Source organism: Marmota marmota, unplaced genomic scaffold (assembly GCF_001458135.2).
Source record: "Marmota marmota marmota unplaced genomic scaffold, marMar, whole genome shotgun sequence".
NCBI classification, from domain to species: Eukaryota; Metazoa; Chordata; class Mammalia; order Rodentia; family Sciuridae; genus Marmota; species Marmota marmota.
In genome coordinates this window covers 4,816,830-4,834,183 of record NW_026000020.1, presented here as the reverse complement: position 1 = coordinate 4,834,183, position 17,354 = coordinate 4,816,830, and the positions used below count along the sequence as shown (strand labels likewise).

The following is a 17,354-nucleotide window of genomic DNA, read 5'->3' as shown; positions in this document are numbered from 1 at the left end:
AATTCTTGGTTGAAACTTTTAACACTTTGAAATTATCATTCCTTTGTCTTAGCTTTCATTGTTTTTTTGAGAAATCAGATATCAGCCTAAGTTTTTATTTATTCTGCTTATATGGCTTTATGAATGTGTGGTTTTGTTTTTGTTAGTGTTATGGTGTAAGTCATCATCTCCCATAGGGTTGTAAGTGTGTCTGTGATAGATCTTCCTATATTGCTGTTTCCTTTCCTCTTTTCTGTAGTTTCTACCTGTTGACTCTCATAATTCATTCTGGATTGTTTTTTCTGTCTTCTAGGTGATTAATTTTCCTTAGCTGTTTCTACCCTGTTGTTAAGCCCATCTCATTTGAGTTCTGAATTTTATTTCTTGGTATTCCAGTTTCAGAATTTACATTTGGCTATTTTTGTATATTGTCTATTTACCTTCTTAAATTTTTAACTCTGTTGCTCCCTGAATGTTAGAAGCATAATCATTTAAAAATACTTGCTTTTATAACTTAAAGTATACCCTTTGGGTATCTTATATGCTGATTTTCCTTACGTAAATTTTTTCCTCATGTGGCTTGATACTTTTAAGTATCAAGAATTGAGGTATTTGTTTTCACCTTTTCATTCCTTTTCTTCCCACTTTTGCACGATCATTAGGATTGTGCTCTATAACTAAAGGCCTTGAGCAGCAGAACTTGTGTTAGATAGTTCACTTATAAAACTGTAGAAATAATTTAAAGTCAAGAATGATCTCTGTTCTTTAGAGCCAGTTGTTTATGTACAGGTTGAATATTCTTTATCTGAAATACTTGAGATCAGAAATCTTGGATTTTGGATGTTTACATTTTAAAATATTTGTGTGTGTGTGTGTGTGTGTGTGTATGTGTATATATATAATGTGATATCTTTAGGATGGGACCCAAGTCTACATGAAATGTATTGTATTTTACATATGCCTGCTGTACATAGCCTAAAAGTTATCTTATACAATATTTCAAATACTTTTGTGCATGAAATAAGGTTTATTGATATGGAATTCTCCACCTATGGTGTCATGTTGTGCTCAAAAAGTTTTGGATTTTGGAACATTACAGACTCCAGATTTTCAGATTAGGAATATTCAACCTGTTGTTCAGTGGGAGTAAGTATAAACTAGCAGTATGGAATCATGTTGTTATAAATTTAGAATTCAAACAATCTACAGGTGATCTGCCAATAATGAAAAAGTCTTAATTTATTTCTTATTCATCCTTAGGATGTAACTCTTCAGAATGTCACCCCACATTAAGGGTAAAACCCAGTGTCTGCCCACTCCATTCACCATCCCCCTTTCCCCACCAGTCCTGGGTAGGTCTGGACTCCCAGTGGCTGGCACTATAGCACTGAGGCAGCTAATGACCCCCTGGGTAAGGAGTACATGTTTCTCATCTATGTTTATTTTCCCTTGGCTCCTGACTTAGAGCTTTTTTTTTATTAACTTCAGAAGGATTTCTACCTTAAGTTTTTTTACTGTTAAATGACTCTCTTCATTGTAGTATAGAGATATGTACTTGCATTTATGAGGCATGAAAACACAATGTTAGTGTCTTAATTAATGCATTTCAGTATGATTTTCCCTTACCCTAACATCTCCATTGTCTTGATACAAATGTATAATGTCAACTTTAATTTATTTTAAAATTTATTTGCTTTTCTGAAAGAAGGAAACACAGTTCATATAGAAGTAAAAGAAAACCCTGAAGAGGAGGAGGAAGAGGAAGAAGAGGAAGAAGAAGAAGAAGAGAGTGAAGAGGAAGAAGAGGAAGAAGGAGAAAGTGAAGGCAGTGAAGGTGATGAGGAAGAGGAAAAGATGTCAGATGAGAAAGATTCAGGGAAAACATTAGATAAAAAGCCAAGTAAAGAAATGAGCTCAGACTCTGAATATGACTCTGATGATGATCGAACTAAAGAAGAAAGGGCTTATGACAAAGCAAAACGGAGAATTGAGGTATTTGTTTTCCCCTTTTCATTCCTTTTCTTCCCACTTTTGCATGATCATTAGGATTGTACTCTATAACTAAAGGCCTTGAGCAGCAGCGCTTGTAAAAATATTTTGACTCTTCTCCAATTTTTGTAGTGTTGAGACATCACAAATCTGCAACACCAGTCTAACCCAGGGACCCTATCTCCCTCTCTTACCTGAATCAGAACCGCGGCTGCTTCATTATTTTGTTGTTGTTTTCTCCAAATTTCAGTGTGCTCTTTGATGGTTTATAGGTATGTGAAAGTATTCTGAGCATATGCTGCCTAGTTATGAACATCAGTTAAATGTTTGCCTCACTTATTTAGATAATCTGATATCAGCACTTTAGTTGTTTAAATCTGGTAAATGGAGCTTCTATTTAATAAAATCCATACACCTAATATACTTTTTATATTTTTCCTACTTAAGGTTGTAGACTTTAAGAGAAAGTTTGCTTTAATTCTGTCAACTTAGTGTAAATAATACATTAAAAATGATTTTAGTTGGCTTGAAGAGACTGAACTGTTAGAAAGCCAAAAATATTTTGATTTTCCTTATCTTTTCTTGTATAACTTATTTATAATTTTTCATTTTCATGTTTACATATCATCATTTGTTTTTTCCTTCTCTAAATTCTAGAAAAAATTGTCTGAATTCCTAAAGGATTGAGTGAGTCTGTTGTTCCAAATTAGGATTTATTTGTACCTCAGCAATATTAATGTTTGGGCTAGATAATTCTTTGGAGACTGTCTTTATTGGAGGATATTGGGCAATATCCCTAGCCATGTGGTCTTTTGTGTGGCTTCTTTTGCTTAGCCTGTTTTTAAGGTTCACTTATGTCATACCATATGCCATTATTTTGTTCTCTTTGTTGCCAAGTAGTGTTTTATCATATAAATATATAGGTTGAGCATTACTAATCTGAAAATATAAAATACTACAAAATCTAAAACTTTTTGAGCACTGACATACTGCCACTGTGGAAAATTCCACACTTGACCTCAACAACAGGCAGGTCACAAAGTACAGACACACTAACAATATTATATTAAATTACCTTCAGGCTATGGAGATAAGATATATATGAAACATAAATGAATTTCATTTTAATATTTAATCTTCCTTGCATGTAGTTTGCCTCTGCATTATTTAGATCTTTTAAACTCTTCCAGCTGTGTTTTTTAGTTTTGAAATTACCAGATTTGTAATTTTTGTTGAATTTATTAGTTAGCTTTTTATTCCTTTTGATTCTATTGTGAATGTCAAAAAATTTCCCGTTAATACTATAAATAAGTGATAGATTGATTTTGTATTCAGTTGTGCTAAAAAAGCATTTTTTATTCTAATAGCTCTTCATGGATTCCTTAGAAATTCCTATAATCAGATCAGGGCATTTATCAAAACAGTTTTTACTTGTTTCTTTCCACTCTAATTGCTTCTTGTTTCTCTTTCCTGATTTTCCTGGATAGAGTAAGTACTACAGTGTTGAATAGACATCGTAAGAGCATACATACTTGCCTTGCTCCCAAATTGACAGGGGGGAACATTCAAAGTTTCATCATTAATTATGATGTTAGCTGTAGGTTTTTTACATAGATCAGTTGAGAAAATTCCCTTGTGTTCCTGGTTTTTATCCCCATGGGTGACATTTTTCCCCCTCTATTGTATTGGTACATGGTGATAGCACCAATTGATATTCAAATCTTAAGCCATTGTTGCATTCTTGGGATAAATCCCACTTGATCATGGCATGTAATCTTTTTGTATGTTTTTGGATTTAGTTTGGTAATATTTCGTTGAGTATTTGGGGATGTGTGTCTATGAGGAATATTGATCAATAGCTTTCTTTGTGTTTGTCTGGCTTTGATAATATTAGCATTATAGAATTGTTTGGGAAGTTTTCCTACCTCTACTTCAAGTTTATGAGGGATTGTTTTATTTCCTTTTTTAAATGTTTGGTAGAATTTACTATTTTTTTTTTAATGGGAATATTTTTAGATTTCTAAGTTCTTGTTATGTAGGGCCATTCATATTTTCTATTTCATCTGGAGTCGTTCTCTAATTTCTAATCATGTATTTCATCTAAATTGTCTTAATCTGTGAGCATAAACTTGTTGATAGTATTCTTTTACAATTCTTCAGGTTTCCATAATGTCAGTGAGTGTGCCTTCTCTTTTGCTTCTGCTTTTGTTGGTCTGTCTTCTTCTTTTCTTGGTCTATCTAGCTAAAGATTTTCTCAAAGACCCAAAGATTTTATTTAATTTTTTTTCTATTTTCTCTTCAGTTAATTGTTTTTTAAAGAGAGAGAGAGAGAGAGAGAGAGAGAGAGAGAGAGATTAATATTTATTTTTTAGTTTTCGGCGGCCACAACATCTTTGTTTGTATGTGGTGCTGAGGATCGAACCCGGGCCGCACACATGCCAGGCGAGTGCGCTACTGCTTGAGCCACATCCCCAGTCCCTTCAGTTAATTTTTATTCTATTTGTTTTCTCCTTTTGGTTGAGTTCAGGTTTAGTTTCTTCCTCTTTTGGTAACTTTTCATGGTGACAACTTATATTATTATATTATTGATTCATTTCCCTGTAAGTATTGCTTTATCTGTATCCCATAAAATTTGGTAAGTTTTGTTATTTTCAAATTTTTCTTAATTTCTTTTTTGACCTGTGTGTTATTTAAAAGTGTTTTAATTTCAAATATTATGGATTTGCCCAATTTCCTTCTGTTGTTAATTCTGAATTTTGATATTTATTGTCTTTTTTTTTTTTTTTTTTCCTTCAGTGCTGGGGATTGAACCCAGGGCCTCCTCACATGCTAATAAGCAAGTGGTGTACCACTAACATACATCTCCAGTCCTCTGTCAGTTTAACATAATGAAAACTTGTTTTATTCACTTTTTAGATTATTTGTGTGCTTGAAGAAGAATTTATATTCCGTCTCTGGACCCAACATTTAGTTAGGTCACTTTGGTTGTTGTTGATGGTCAGATTGTTTGTGGACTTCCTCATTTTCTGTTGTTTTTCTATTTGGTATTGAAGTTCTCAAATTGTTTTGTGGAATCTTATTAGTCTTGTCAATTTTTTCTTCATTTATTTTGAAGGTAAATACATACTTGTTTGTTCTTCTTTATATCTTCCTGAGGATATAAATGCTTCTCTCATCTCTCACAACATTATCTTGCCAATGCCTACCTTGGCCATCTTGTTCCACAGACCTCTCTATTAAATTTCTAGCTGAAGTTCCAGGTTGTCACTTGCCCTAATGGGATGGAGAGCTTAGTCTGGTTTGTGATTTATCTTCTCCTCTCATTGTTGAGATCACTGCTGTTTGTGGCCATGCCCTAAGCTATGGAACACCATATCCCTCTGCCCTGTACCATGTCTCCCTATGGAGCTGTAGGAGTGGGAAGAAGAATAGAGTAGCTCAGACTAAAATGCCATGGGATGCCAGCGCTCTTACTGAGGCCCAATAAGTTTTCTTGAATTAAACACTTCTATTTGGTGTATGCCTTTAGCCGTTTACTAGAGTTTAAGTAGTTGTTTAGACTGTTTGGTTTGGTTGTATCTCACTTTAGGGAGAGGATTGCTGAACTCCTCTTGTCATTCAAGGAGTTCTGCCTCAACGCGTCAACAGCCACATCTTCTGTTCAGTTTTATTGAAAGATCTAATTTAATTTTGTATTATTCTGCTTGTGGTGTCAGCAAAATACCACCAAATTGGTGTCTTAAATATCTGAAATTTATTTTCTTACAGTTCTCAGAAGCTAGATATTCAAGATTAAAATGCTATCAGGGAGAGCTCTCTTCCTGGCTTTCAGACATCCACCTGCCCTCCCGAGTTCTCATGTGGCTGTTCCTCTTTGTGTGTGTGTGTATATATATATATATATATATATAGAGAGAGAGAGAGAGAGAGAGATTGCTGGTGTCTGTTTTGGGACACCAGTCCAATTAGATTAAGGGCCTACCCTTAGGAACTCATTGAACCTTGATTGTCTCCTTCATGGCCCCATCCCTTAAGCAGTCACATTGAGGGTTAGGGTTTCAATGTGTGGATTTGGGGGAAATGCACTTAAGTCCATAACAACCTTTGTGGATCCAAAATCTTGCTACTTTATGTTATTTTCTGAAATTCACTCTGAAGTCCTTGGTTGGAGTCTCCGCTACAGATAGGGGTTTCCCAAGATGCTTGATTGGTGTCAGCTCTGGGGCTTGGGAAACCTCAGAGATTTCTCATTAAGAAATCTCCAACTACAGAACATTAAGTAGTTATACATACTTAATTTGCCCTAATGAACAGTACTGTAGTGAACAGTCGCTGTTGTACACATGTATTTGTACAAGTGTCCTGTCTTGGTTCAGTATGTATACTTAGAGATAAAAATTCTGAGTTAAAATCTGTACCTCATGGTTTCCAAAAATTTTTACATTTGGTCAAACAGGAGAGAATGGTAGTGGTCAACCAAGTCAAATGCTAACTGCAGTTATGATATTCAAATTTAAATTGTGCATACTGCAGGACTGTTGTGTCCATATCTTTACCAGTAAACAAGTACTTGACCACTGCATCTTGCTTTTGACATTTCAGAAAGTTTTATCATTCCAGTTTCCATGAAAAATTTAGTGTCTAGTATAAGAAAATAAAGGACAGAGCTCCTATAAATTTGGTATTTGGATAGGAAATAGATTTGTAAATGATGTTACTTCATAGCTTTGATGAAAGTCTTATTTCATTTGAATGCCAGCTATTGGAAAGGTTGTTATTTTGAAGAATGGGCAGTCTTATGATTTTTTTCCCAGAAAGTTGAGGTAATTAGCTAAGTGTTGCAAGGAAATATATTAAGCTCTTGAGCCTTGGGAAGGTAGGTGATGCTGTTTGGATTTATTTAAGCCAAGACTTAAAATATTTCTGAGAGAGGAGTTTTTAATGTTAGTACATTGGGTAAAAGTTTGAAATTATCTGGGCACAGCAACCCATACTTGTAATCCCAACTACTCAGGAAGCTGACGCAGGCGAATTGCAAGTTCAAGGCCAACCTTGGCAACTTAGCAAGACCTTGTCTCAGATAATAAATAAAAAAGAACTGGTAGTGTAGCTCAATGGTAGAGTGATTGATTGGCATGCGTAAGGCTCTGGGTTCATTACCCAGTACTGCCCCTTCTTTAAAGTGTGACAAAAAATTACTTTTAAAAGAAGTCTTTATAGTTCTTATTACCTTTTTAATAAACCTACACATAAATTAGAGGTTGTACTGTATAGTCAAATGATGGAAAGATCAGTTCCTTTTCTAGTTATCATATCCCATTACATTAACTGAATGTAAAAATGATCAAAGAGTTGGAAATGATGCCATTCCTTTTCATAGTTAACTGTGTTACTTTGAAATCTATTCTAAGCAGGTTTCTCTTTGTCTAGCGTAGCTGTGATGAGAACTAGATTGCAATGGTCATGCTGTGAAAAATGCAGTTATGTCTAATAAAATCAGCAAAGAACTTGGGTACAGGTTGTGGTATTCTCATACAAGACAAAATATAGGAAAAATATAAGGATAGTGAGGATTTGAAATAATATTTAATTTTGTGGTTTGTTTTTTTTTTTTCATTTGTAGAAACGGCGACTTGAACATAGTAAAAATGTAAATACAGAAAAGCTGAGAGCCCCTATTATCTGTGTACTTGGACATGTGGACACAGGAAAGACAAAAATTCTAGATAAGGTAAGAAAACTCTGTATGCATTGAAATAACTTTAAAAACATTAATTTAAAAGCACTGACAAAGCTTTAAAAACTCATTAACACACATAGGTAGTTCTGTTTATGATAAATAATTTGCTAATTTCTTATAGCTTTTATCTTTTTCCCTGTCAAAATACCAGTCTAAATTTGCTGTCTTCTTATAGCTCCGCCACACACATGTCCAAGATGGTGAAGCAGGTGGTATCACGCAGCAAATTGGGGCCACCAATGTTCCCCTGGAAGCTATTAACGAACAGACTAAGATGATTAAAAATGTAAGTAACATTGTATATCATGTGTTTTCATCTCTAACAAAAATTAAGCTATTAACTATTTCAAAAAGAAAAAAAAATAGAGTCTAGTATATCAGACCCATAATACTTACCATTCAGAATTAATATCTGTATTATTTTGCCTTAGATCTTTCCAAGAAATAAAACATCATTATTGGAGCCATCACATTCTGTTTCCTTCCCTTTCTCTCCCAGAAGCAACCACTGTTCTGAAGTCAAAATCTTTTCTCTCCATGTTTTAACATTGTTAACATTGATCCTCCATGTTTAAGAATTCTTTCCTTTCCCACTGATTTTTTTTTTCTTTCATTAACTCTCATATTTTCTCTACTTGCTTAAAGGTATCCAGTTTTTTTATGTTGAATGTAGCACAGTAAAATAAAAGTAAAGCTTGATGGATCATTCCAATGCAAGCACCCTTTTAATGTTCTCAGGGTTGCAAAATGTTGATATTTCAATCCCATCATCCATGTTCCTGTACTTTTAGAGAAACTTTATCTAATTTACTGTTTGATTGCTTAGTGATGAAGTGCATAGGAAAGGCAGAGTTAGCACCTGATCCTTCAACTTTTATATGCCAGCTTTTAAAATAGTGACCAGTTTGGTTTTGTTTTCTCTTGTGAACTCATGGATTTAAACTTATTTACTGAGTTTCAGTCTGTTTCAGTTATTATTGTGCTGAGATAGTATCATCTCTGTCAGTGTTTGGCTGCTAGGTCTTTTTGGTGCAATTCTGATAGTCCTAGTTTTTTATTGTATTGATGACATCTGGTATAGCAGGATACTATAGATTCATATGACATTATTTGAATAAGCAGGGCATTTTTAAAAATTTATTTACATTTTTGATCGATGTGGTAAACTTTCTTTAAAAGAAACATACTTTTGGAATTTTTTTTGGTAATTAAGTAAGCTTTAAAATTGGACCAGATACATTTTGCAAATATCTTCCTATAGATAACCTTTGCTATTTGTATCACCTTTAATAATCTTATCAAAATGTAGTTTATAATATAGTTTTATGACTTAAAGGTGCTATTTTTTTCATTGTTTCTGAAAAGTTCTTTTAATATTAATGAAAAATACTAACCATCATGCTTTGCTTGTTGATTTTCTTTTAAAACCATTCATTTAGAAAAGGAAGTAGTGATATTTTTAAGTTTTTATGGCAGATAAATTGTTTTATAAAGAAGCTTTCATTGTTTTGACTTCTTGAACTTCCCGTTGGTTCTAGTTTGACAGAGAGAATGTTCGGATTCCTGGAATGCTAATTATTGATACCCCTGGGCATGAGTCTTTCAGGTAAGAACAAGTCTTTTGTCATCAAGGAAATTTCTTGAAACTTACTCTAAAATTTTAATAGAGTCATTAAACTTTGGGTAATCATTTGAAATCTGTGGTCCCTATAGCAATCCTCATTGATTTAGTTGTGTTTTATTTGTATCCTCGTTTTCTAGAGAAGGAAATCCTTTTTACTAACTCCTGTGAAACCCATTACAAAGAGAAGATTATATTGTGTTGTCCATATTCATTATCATGAAAAACTGAGTCAAAATCGGCAGAAATATTAGAGAAACTTTTGGAGCTCTTTCTAACAGATGTCAATTCTGTGTGTCAGATGAGCCTTTGGCAAGTTAAGGGCTGGCCCTTGAACAGTTTAATGCATATAGTTTTCCTTCCTCATGCCCTGGTTTTGCATTTATATATTCAAACAATTATAGATGAAAATAATCAAAAAAATTGCATTTGTATTGAATGTGTACAGACTTGTTTCTTTGTCTTTTATTCACCAAGCAATACAGTATGATAACTGTTCACATTGTATTAGGTATTATAGGTTAAATACTCCTTTTCTAAAATGTTTGGGACCAGAAGTGTCCCAAGTGTTTGAAGATTGTAGTATTTGAATAGACTTTTATTTTATTCATTTATTTGTGGTGCTGAGAATCGAACCCAGTGCCTCACACATGCTAAGCAAGTGCTCTACCACTGAGCTGCAAACCCAGCTCTTGAACTTTATCCAAAAATCTGAAATCCACAATATTCCCAAATATGAAACTTTTTGAGCATCAGGTTGGTACTTGAAGGTTTTGATTTTGGAATTTTGTATTGGCAATTCTTAACTTGTATAAGTAATTTATAAGTGACTTAAAGTTTACAGGAGGATGTACTATGCCATTTTATATAAAGGACTTTTTAGCATCATTAGATTATGGAACCTGTCCAGGTCCTGGACCCAATCCCCAGTTTTGTTTGTGTATGGTACAGGGGGATTGTACCTGGGGTCTCATGGATGCAAGGCAAAGAGTGTATATCCCCAACCGTTTTTGTGTTTTTATTGTTGAGACAGGATCTTGCTAAGTTAGTTTCCCAGATTGGCCTTGAATTAGTGTTTGTCCTGCCTCATCATTCCCACATGGGATTACAGGTGTACACCACCACATCTGACCCCCATAACTGTTCTCATTTTGTCCTTTTTGTTGAGGTTTAACAAAGAAATTACAGTTAAGAAGTATATTGATATTGGAATTTTCTATTCATACATCTTTGTTCTCTTTATAACAGTAATCTGAGAAACAGAGGAAGCTCTCTTTGTGATATTGCCATTTTAGTTGTTGATATTATGCATGGTTTGGAGCCTCAGACAATTGAATCCATCAACCTTCTCAAATCTAAAAAATGTCCCTTCATTGTTGCACTTAATAAGGTAAGTCTTCCTTCTGAAAAATTTAATTTGGGAAAACGCTTCTTAATTTCTGCCTAAAAATTTATACTGCAACATATAAGAACATGCACTCCAGGATAAGTATATCACTGAATGTGTTTTGACCAATTCATTCAAACATACATAACTATTACCATTCAGAATATAGATTATTTTCATATTCCCAGAAAATTCCCTCATGCGTTTTTATAGTCAATCTGCTGCGTTCTCCAACTATGCAAACACTGTCACTCTAGACTAATTTTGCCTATTTTAAATTTCATATAAATGGAATCATACAATATGTAATCTTTTGAATTTGGCATTTTGTTACTCGTGTTACTACAGCATTATTCATGTTGTTGCATGTATCATAATTTTTTCTTTCTGTTGCTGAGTAATATTCCAATATCTGGATAATACCACACTTTATCTTTTCACCTATTAAAGGATGGTTGGATTGATTTTAGTTTCAGAATATTAATAAGAAATGTCTATGGACATTTCTGAACAATTCTTTGAGTAGATTTTATTATCACTTCCTTTTGAGTAAATACTTAGGAATAGAATTGCTGAGTCATATAGTGTATGTTCAACTTTGTGAGAAACTGGCAGATTTTTTTCATAGAGATTATACAAATTTATATTTCACCAACATTGTGTAAGAATTCTGGTTTAGTATTTTTTTTTAGTTGTAGTTGGACACCATACCTTTATTTTTTGTGTGTGTGGTACTGAGGATCGAACTCAGCATCTCACAAGTGCTAGGCGAGCACTCTATCACTGAGCCACAACCCCAGCCCCCCCATCTTTAGTATTCTAATAGGTATGTGGTAGTAAATTATTGCGTTTAATTTTCTTTTTCAAGATGACTAGTGGTTTGAGCATCTTTTCATGCACTTAATACTTATTAAAAATGGCAGTATCTCTCTTTGAAGAGTCTTTTCAAAATGCTTTGCTCTTAATTAGATGGCAAGTTGTCTTATTGTTGAATTTTAAGGGTTCCTTATGTATTTTCAGTGTTAAGTCCTTTGTCAGTTACATGTATCCCAGACATATTCCCTAGTACAGGACTGGATTTTTCATTTTCTTAATGGTGTAAATTGAAGAGAAGAAATTTCCAAGTTTGGCAAAATCCAACTTGTTTTTAATTATTTTTGTTTCTTTTGTTCTATATAAGAAATCTTTTCCTATCCCCAAGTTTGTTGAAATTTTTTTCAAAGGTTCTGGTTACTTACATAGAGACTTTTTGTTGACAATATTATACTTTCCCCATGGAATTACTTGGGCATCTTTGTCAAAAATTAATTGCCATATTTGTCTGTTCCTAGAATTTATCTTCTGTTCTGTTGGTCTTTATTCATCCTAACACCACTCCTACCCTATCTTGATTATTGTAGCTTCATAGTCAAGTCTTGAAAGCCAATAGTGGTAAGTTCTTCAACTTCATTTTTGTTTCTCAAAACTGTTTTGGCTATTTTAGGTCTTCGAATTTCAGTGTAAAGTTTAGAATCAGCTTGTTTCTGCCAAAAAGCTTTTCAGGATTTTGATTAAAATTGCTTTTACTTTGTAGATAAATTTTGAGAGAATTGACATTTTAACAATGTAGAGTCTTCTGATAGTGAACATTATATCACTCTTTTATTAAACTAGGTTGCCTTTGCTTTCTCTTGGCAATGTCTTATCATTTAGTGTCCGTATGTTGGACCTATTTTTCTAAATTTATCTCTAAGTGAATTTCATGCTTTTAATACTATTGTAAATAACATTTTAACAATTTGAATTTCCTTCCAACTGTTGATACCACTTTTATGTAGAAATAGTTGATTTTTGTATGTTCACTTTGTATCTTGTGTCTGATAGTAAAACCACTTATATTAGTCCTAGTAGCTTCTTCTTCTTTTCTTTTTTTAAAATAGTGTTTGGTTGTAAATGGACCTTTATTTTGTTTACTTATATGTGGTGCTGGGAATTAAACCCAGTACCTCACACATGCTAAGCAAGTACTCTACCACTGAGCCACAACCCCAATCCCCTAGTAACTTCTTTAGTAGATAATGTGCGATTGTCTTCCTACATAATTTTTATATTCTTATAAATGCTGTTGTATTTTTTTCCTTATTTGTATGCCTCCTGAATCTTTTTCTTCCTTATTGCCTTAACTAGACCTTCAAGAACAATATAGAAGTAATGACGTTAGACATCCTTGTCTTCTATCCAGTCTTTGGAGGAAAGTACTCAGTCCTTTGTCATGGTGTGATGTTTTCTATAGATTATTTTGTAAATACATTATAAGGCGGGGAAATTTATTCTGTTCCTAGCTTGTTGAGGGTGTTGCGATTTGCTTGATCATGAATAGTTGTTGATTTTGTCACATTTTCTTTCTGCTTATATTGAGATGTTCATGTGACTTCTCTCCTTCATTCCGTGAACAACATGAGTTTCTACAACATGAATAACCTTAAAGATGTTAAAAACCAGTCTGTCTTTACTGGAGTAGACCCCACTATAGGTCATCATGTAGTATCCTTTCAATATTTTTGATTTGCTAATATTCTGTCGAAGATCTTTGTGTTCACGAGTGATATTAGTATTTAGTTTTCTTATATGTTGTTTGTCTGGTTTTGATATCAGAGTAATAATATTGACTTCATAAAATGAGTTAAAAAATGTTTCCTCCTCCATTTTATGGAAATTTTTGTGGCCAGATGGAGTTAAGTGTCCACTGGAATTCACCAGCAAAGCCACACCAGTGTAGTATTTCTTAAAGACGAGCTTTTTAGGTTTTTTAATACTATGACAGTTTTTATTTTCTAATATGAGCATTTATTAAGGTATTAATTTCCCTTTTAATTATTGCTTAGACATGTCATGTTTTTATTATCATGTAGATCAAATACTTCTCTGATTTATCTTGTGATTTTCTTAATTCCATTCATTATTTAGAAGAATGTTGTTTAACTTCTAACTATCTTGGAATTTTTTTCCACATTATTGTTTTTTTCAAATTTAATTTCATTGTGGTTAGAGAAAATACTCAGTATGATCTCATTTTCTTCTCTAATTTACTGAGATTTGTTTTATTCACTAACAAATGATTAGTCTTGATGTATATTCTTGATTCACTTGAAAAGAAAATATTCTGCTTCTGTTGGGTTGAATGTTCTATATGAGGCAGTCACGTAGGTGATGGTGGGACTGTTTTCTTCCATTTTCTTGCTCTACTGATTGAGTTGCTGTTAGGAATGTTCAGAGCAGATGAGGCTGTAGATTTGTTTTTACTCTGAGTTCTGTACATTTTTGCTTCATCTTTTCTGAAGATCTCTAATTTGGTGCATACCCAGGATCTCTAATTATGTGCATACCCAGTTAAGGTTGTTATTTTTTCTATTACTGCTACTTCCTCTTGATGAATTGCCCTCTTCTATCATTACTAACTCCCCCATTTTTCTCTGTTAATATAACTTGTCCTCAAGTTTCCTTTAATATTGAAGTAGCAGGTCTTCCTTTCTTGTGATTCTCATTTGCATGGTATCCTATTACTTTTTTAACCTCTTGTCTTTTTCATAATATTTAGAATGCCTTCCTTCTAAATAGCATGTTTTGCTCTTTTTTTGTGTAGGTGAAGAATTCCTTTCTAAACCATTTACATTTATTATAGTATCAGAATACTTAAAATTTTTAAAAATATGTTTTTGTAGTGGTAGACAGATATAATACCTTTATTTGTTTATCTTTATGTGGTGCTTAGGATTGAACCCAGGGCTTCACACGTGCTAGGCAGGCGCTCTACCACTGAGCCACAACCCCAGCCCCAGCATACTTAAATTTTCTCATATTTATTTATTTATTTATTTATTTTAAGGTGTAGGTGGATATAATACCTTTATTTTATTTTTATGTGGTGCTGAGGATCAAACCCAGTACCTCATGTGTGCCAGGCAAGAGCTCCAGCCCCCATAACATTTGTGCCATCTTGCTTTTTTCCCCCCTTACTTATTTCAAATAAATTTTGTTCCTTTCTCTTACTTATTTTCCTGCTTTTTTTGGGCAATTAAGGACTTTCTTATTCTTTTTTTAACTTAACACTCTACCTTCAAATATTATACCTTGCATGTATCCCTTTGTATATTGCAAGAATATTACAGTGATGTACAGTTTCCTTCTTTGTGCTTTTCTACTTTGGCTACTTTTGACTTTTAAAGGACTTTATCAATGTGATTTTATAATAGTTATCTTTAATTTTTACTGTGCTTGGATTTTACTGAATTTCTTAGATTTATGTGTTTATAGTCTTCATCAAATTTTTTAAATTCTTGGTTGTTATTTCTTCAGGTATTTCCCTGCTTTCATTTCTTAACTATATAACAGAATTCTATGACTTTACTAGGATTCCAGCTGTTTCTTAATTTTGTCTCATAACCAGCTAAAGGTTTCTTTCTTCCATCCTGTCTTTCCTTTATGCTTCAGTTTGGATAGTACTTTTTATTATATTTTCAAGGCTACTAATCTTTCCTTTTACAGATATAATTTACTGATAGACTTACCCAGTGAATTTTTCATTTCAACTTGACAAATTTTAGATTTTTCCTGCTTCTGAGTTGTAAAATTGAGATTGACCTCCTTTATATTATCACCTAGACTGAGATTATGCATTGTTTTGTTATGCTATTATGTCATTTTTTGAGGGGGTACAAATTCCATGTTGTTTCTTTTTTTGAGAAAAAATTTGTTTTTGACACATTTGTACATATTTATCATGTTTCTTTATGTTATTTTTCAGTATGTGTGTACAATGAATTATGACCAAATCAGATGATTAGTAATATCTATCACCTCAGACATTTATTATCACTCATAACTTGTTGAAACCATGAGGGAAAGTTTATTCTGTTATTAGCTAAACAGATTCAATTCTGATTTGAACAGTATAACTAAAACGAGCTGATCTGAGATAGGGCAATAACTTATTTTTTATTTTCTAGTTTGGGGTGTATAATTTTTCCTGGTGATGGTATTGTAGTAATTAATCCTTGCTTCTGTCTACTTTACAAAACTTTCTGGGAACTTGACAACACACATGTGTAGTGTTAGTATAATTCTAGGGTCTTATATTTTGCAGTCTGTTGGCTGCCTCTCCTGAACTCTTTGGAGGGGCTAGCAGGGGAGATTGGTATCTCAGCAATCTCTCACTTGAAAGGAGGACTCTTATTACAGTCTATAAAGGGCTTTTGTTACAATAAAAGGATTTTTGGATCTACTAATCTTAAATTCTTGAATGTTCTGAATTTTTGAGCATTTTTCTTACAAAAAAACTTTTCCAGATTGATAGGTTATATGATTGGAAAAAGAGTCCTGACTCTGATGTGGCTGCTACTTTAAAGAAGCAGAAAAAGAATACAAAAGATGAGTTTGAGGAGCGAGCAAAGGCCATTATTGTAGAATTTGCACAGCAGGTAAGAAAACCTTCCCTTCTTTATGAAAAGCCATTTCTCAGGCTGTTTCTTTCATTACATTATTTTTATAATAACCTCAGCATTTTTATTATAGGCTCTGTTCTCCTACTAACTGGATAGAATTTTTCCTTTATTCCTTCTTTGGTTTTTGTTTTGTTTTGTTGAGAATGGAGTCTTGGCTGTGTTGCCCAGGCTTACCCCAGATTCCTGGACTTGGGGGATCTTCCTGCCTGAGCCTCCCCAATACCTGGGGCTGCACATGCATACCAGCTTGCTTGGCTTCCTTCTTTTCATATCAGAAAGCCAGTACCTTACAGAACTCTTTGCAGTCTGAACCTTTTAAAAATCTAAGGTGCCTTAGAAGGAAGCCACTTTCCTTTAATATAGTGCCTCCATCACTTCTATACAGAAGCGAACCCAAGGCCCTCAAGAGTGCTTCAGCAGTTGCAGAATGAATGATTAGCCCTTTGCTTATCTAGCTTCTCTTTAGTCATTCCCCTCTAGATACCTCCTTTCACAGCTTGGTGTTTTGGAATGACTTTTGCTTCCAGGGTTTGAATGCTGCTTTGTTTTATGAGAATAAAGATCCCCGCACTTTTGTGTCCTTGGTACCTACCTCTGCACATACTGGTGATGGCATGGGAAGTCTGATCTACCTTCTTGTGGAGTTAACTCAGACCATGTTGAGTAAGAGACTGGCACACTGTGAAGAGCTGAGAGCACAGGTGATGGAGGTAATTATCTTCAGGCTTCCTGCTTACTTCCCACTCCAGTAGCGAGTTCCTTGGTTAGAGGATGTTTATGACTTTTAGATGTAATGAATTTGATGCATCATGTGTTTTGTTTCCTTTGCAATAATTTCTGTTAGGTTAAAGCTCTCCCAGGAATGGGCACCACTATAGATGTCATATTGATCAATGGGCGTCTGAAGGAAGGAGATACAATCATTGTTCCTGGAGTAGAAGGGCCCATTGTCACTCAGATTCGAGGACTCCTGTTACCCCCTCCTATGAAGGAATTGCGAGTGAAGGTAAGCATTGATACACAGGACTTGTAAGTTCTGAGGTTGTTTCCTCACTTTGAGAGCAGTTTTATTTTAGATGTCTTCATATGGAAGGCTGTCCCTCAGCAGAGATTTGTAAATGTACATATTTACCAGACCAGGGCTTCCCTAAAAGATAA

The 17,354-nt window shown here is 33.9% G+C and overlaps 1 protein-coding gene across 4 annotated transcripts in view; it reads left to right on the top strand.

Moving 5' to 3' along the window:
* Eif5b (eukaryotic translation initiation factor 5B) overlaps positions 1-17,354 on the top strand; it is a 60,612-nt gene that overhangs the window by 36,486 nt on the left and 6,772 nt on the right. For 2 of the 4 annotated variants that reach the window (XM_015499682.2, XM_048810266.1), the window contains exons 10-17: positions 1,685-1,971; positions 7,592-7,699; positions 7,884-7,994; positions 9,247-9,314; positions 10,578-10,719; positions 16,041-16,172; positions 16,724-16,906; positions 17,041-17,202. In XM_015499682.2, the coding sequence (XP_015355168.1) occupies positions 1,685-1,971; positions 7,592-7,699; positions 7,884-7,994; positions 9,247-9,314; positions 10,578-10,719; positions 16,041-16,172; positions 16,724-16,906; positions 17,041-17,202 (1,193 nt within the window). The remainder of the gene's footprint in view (positions 1-1,684; positions 1,972-7,591; positions 7,700-7,883; positions 7,995-9,246; positions 9,315-10,577; positions 10,720-16,040; positions 16,173-16,723; positions 16,907-17,040; positions 17,203-17,354) is intronic. The other 2 variants (XM_015499683.2, XM_048810267.1) reach the window with 1 other exon arrangement.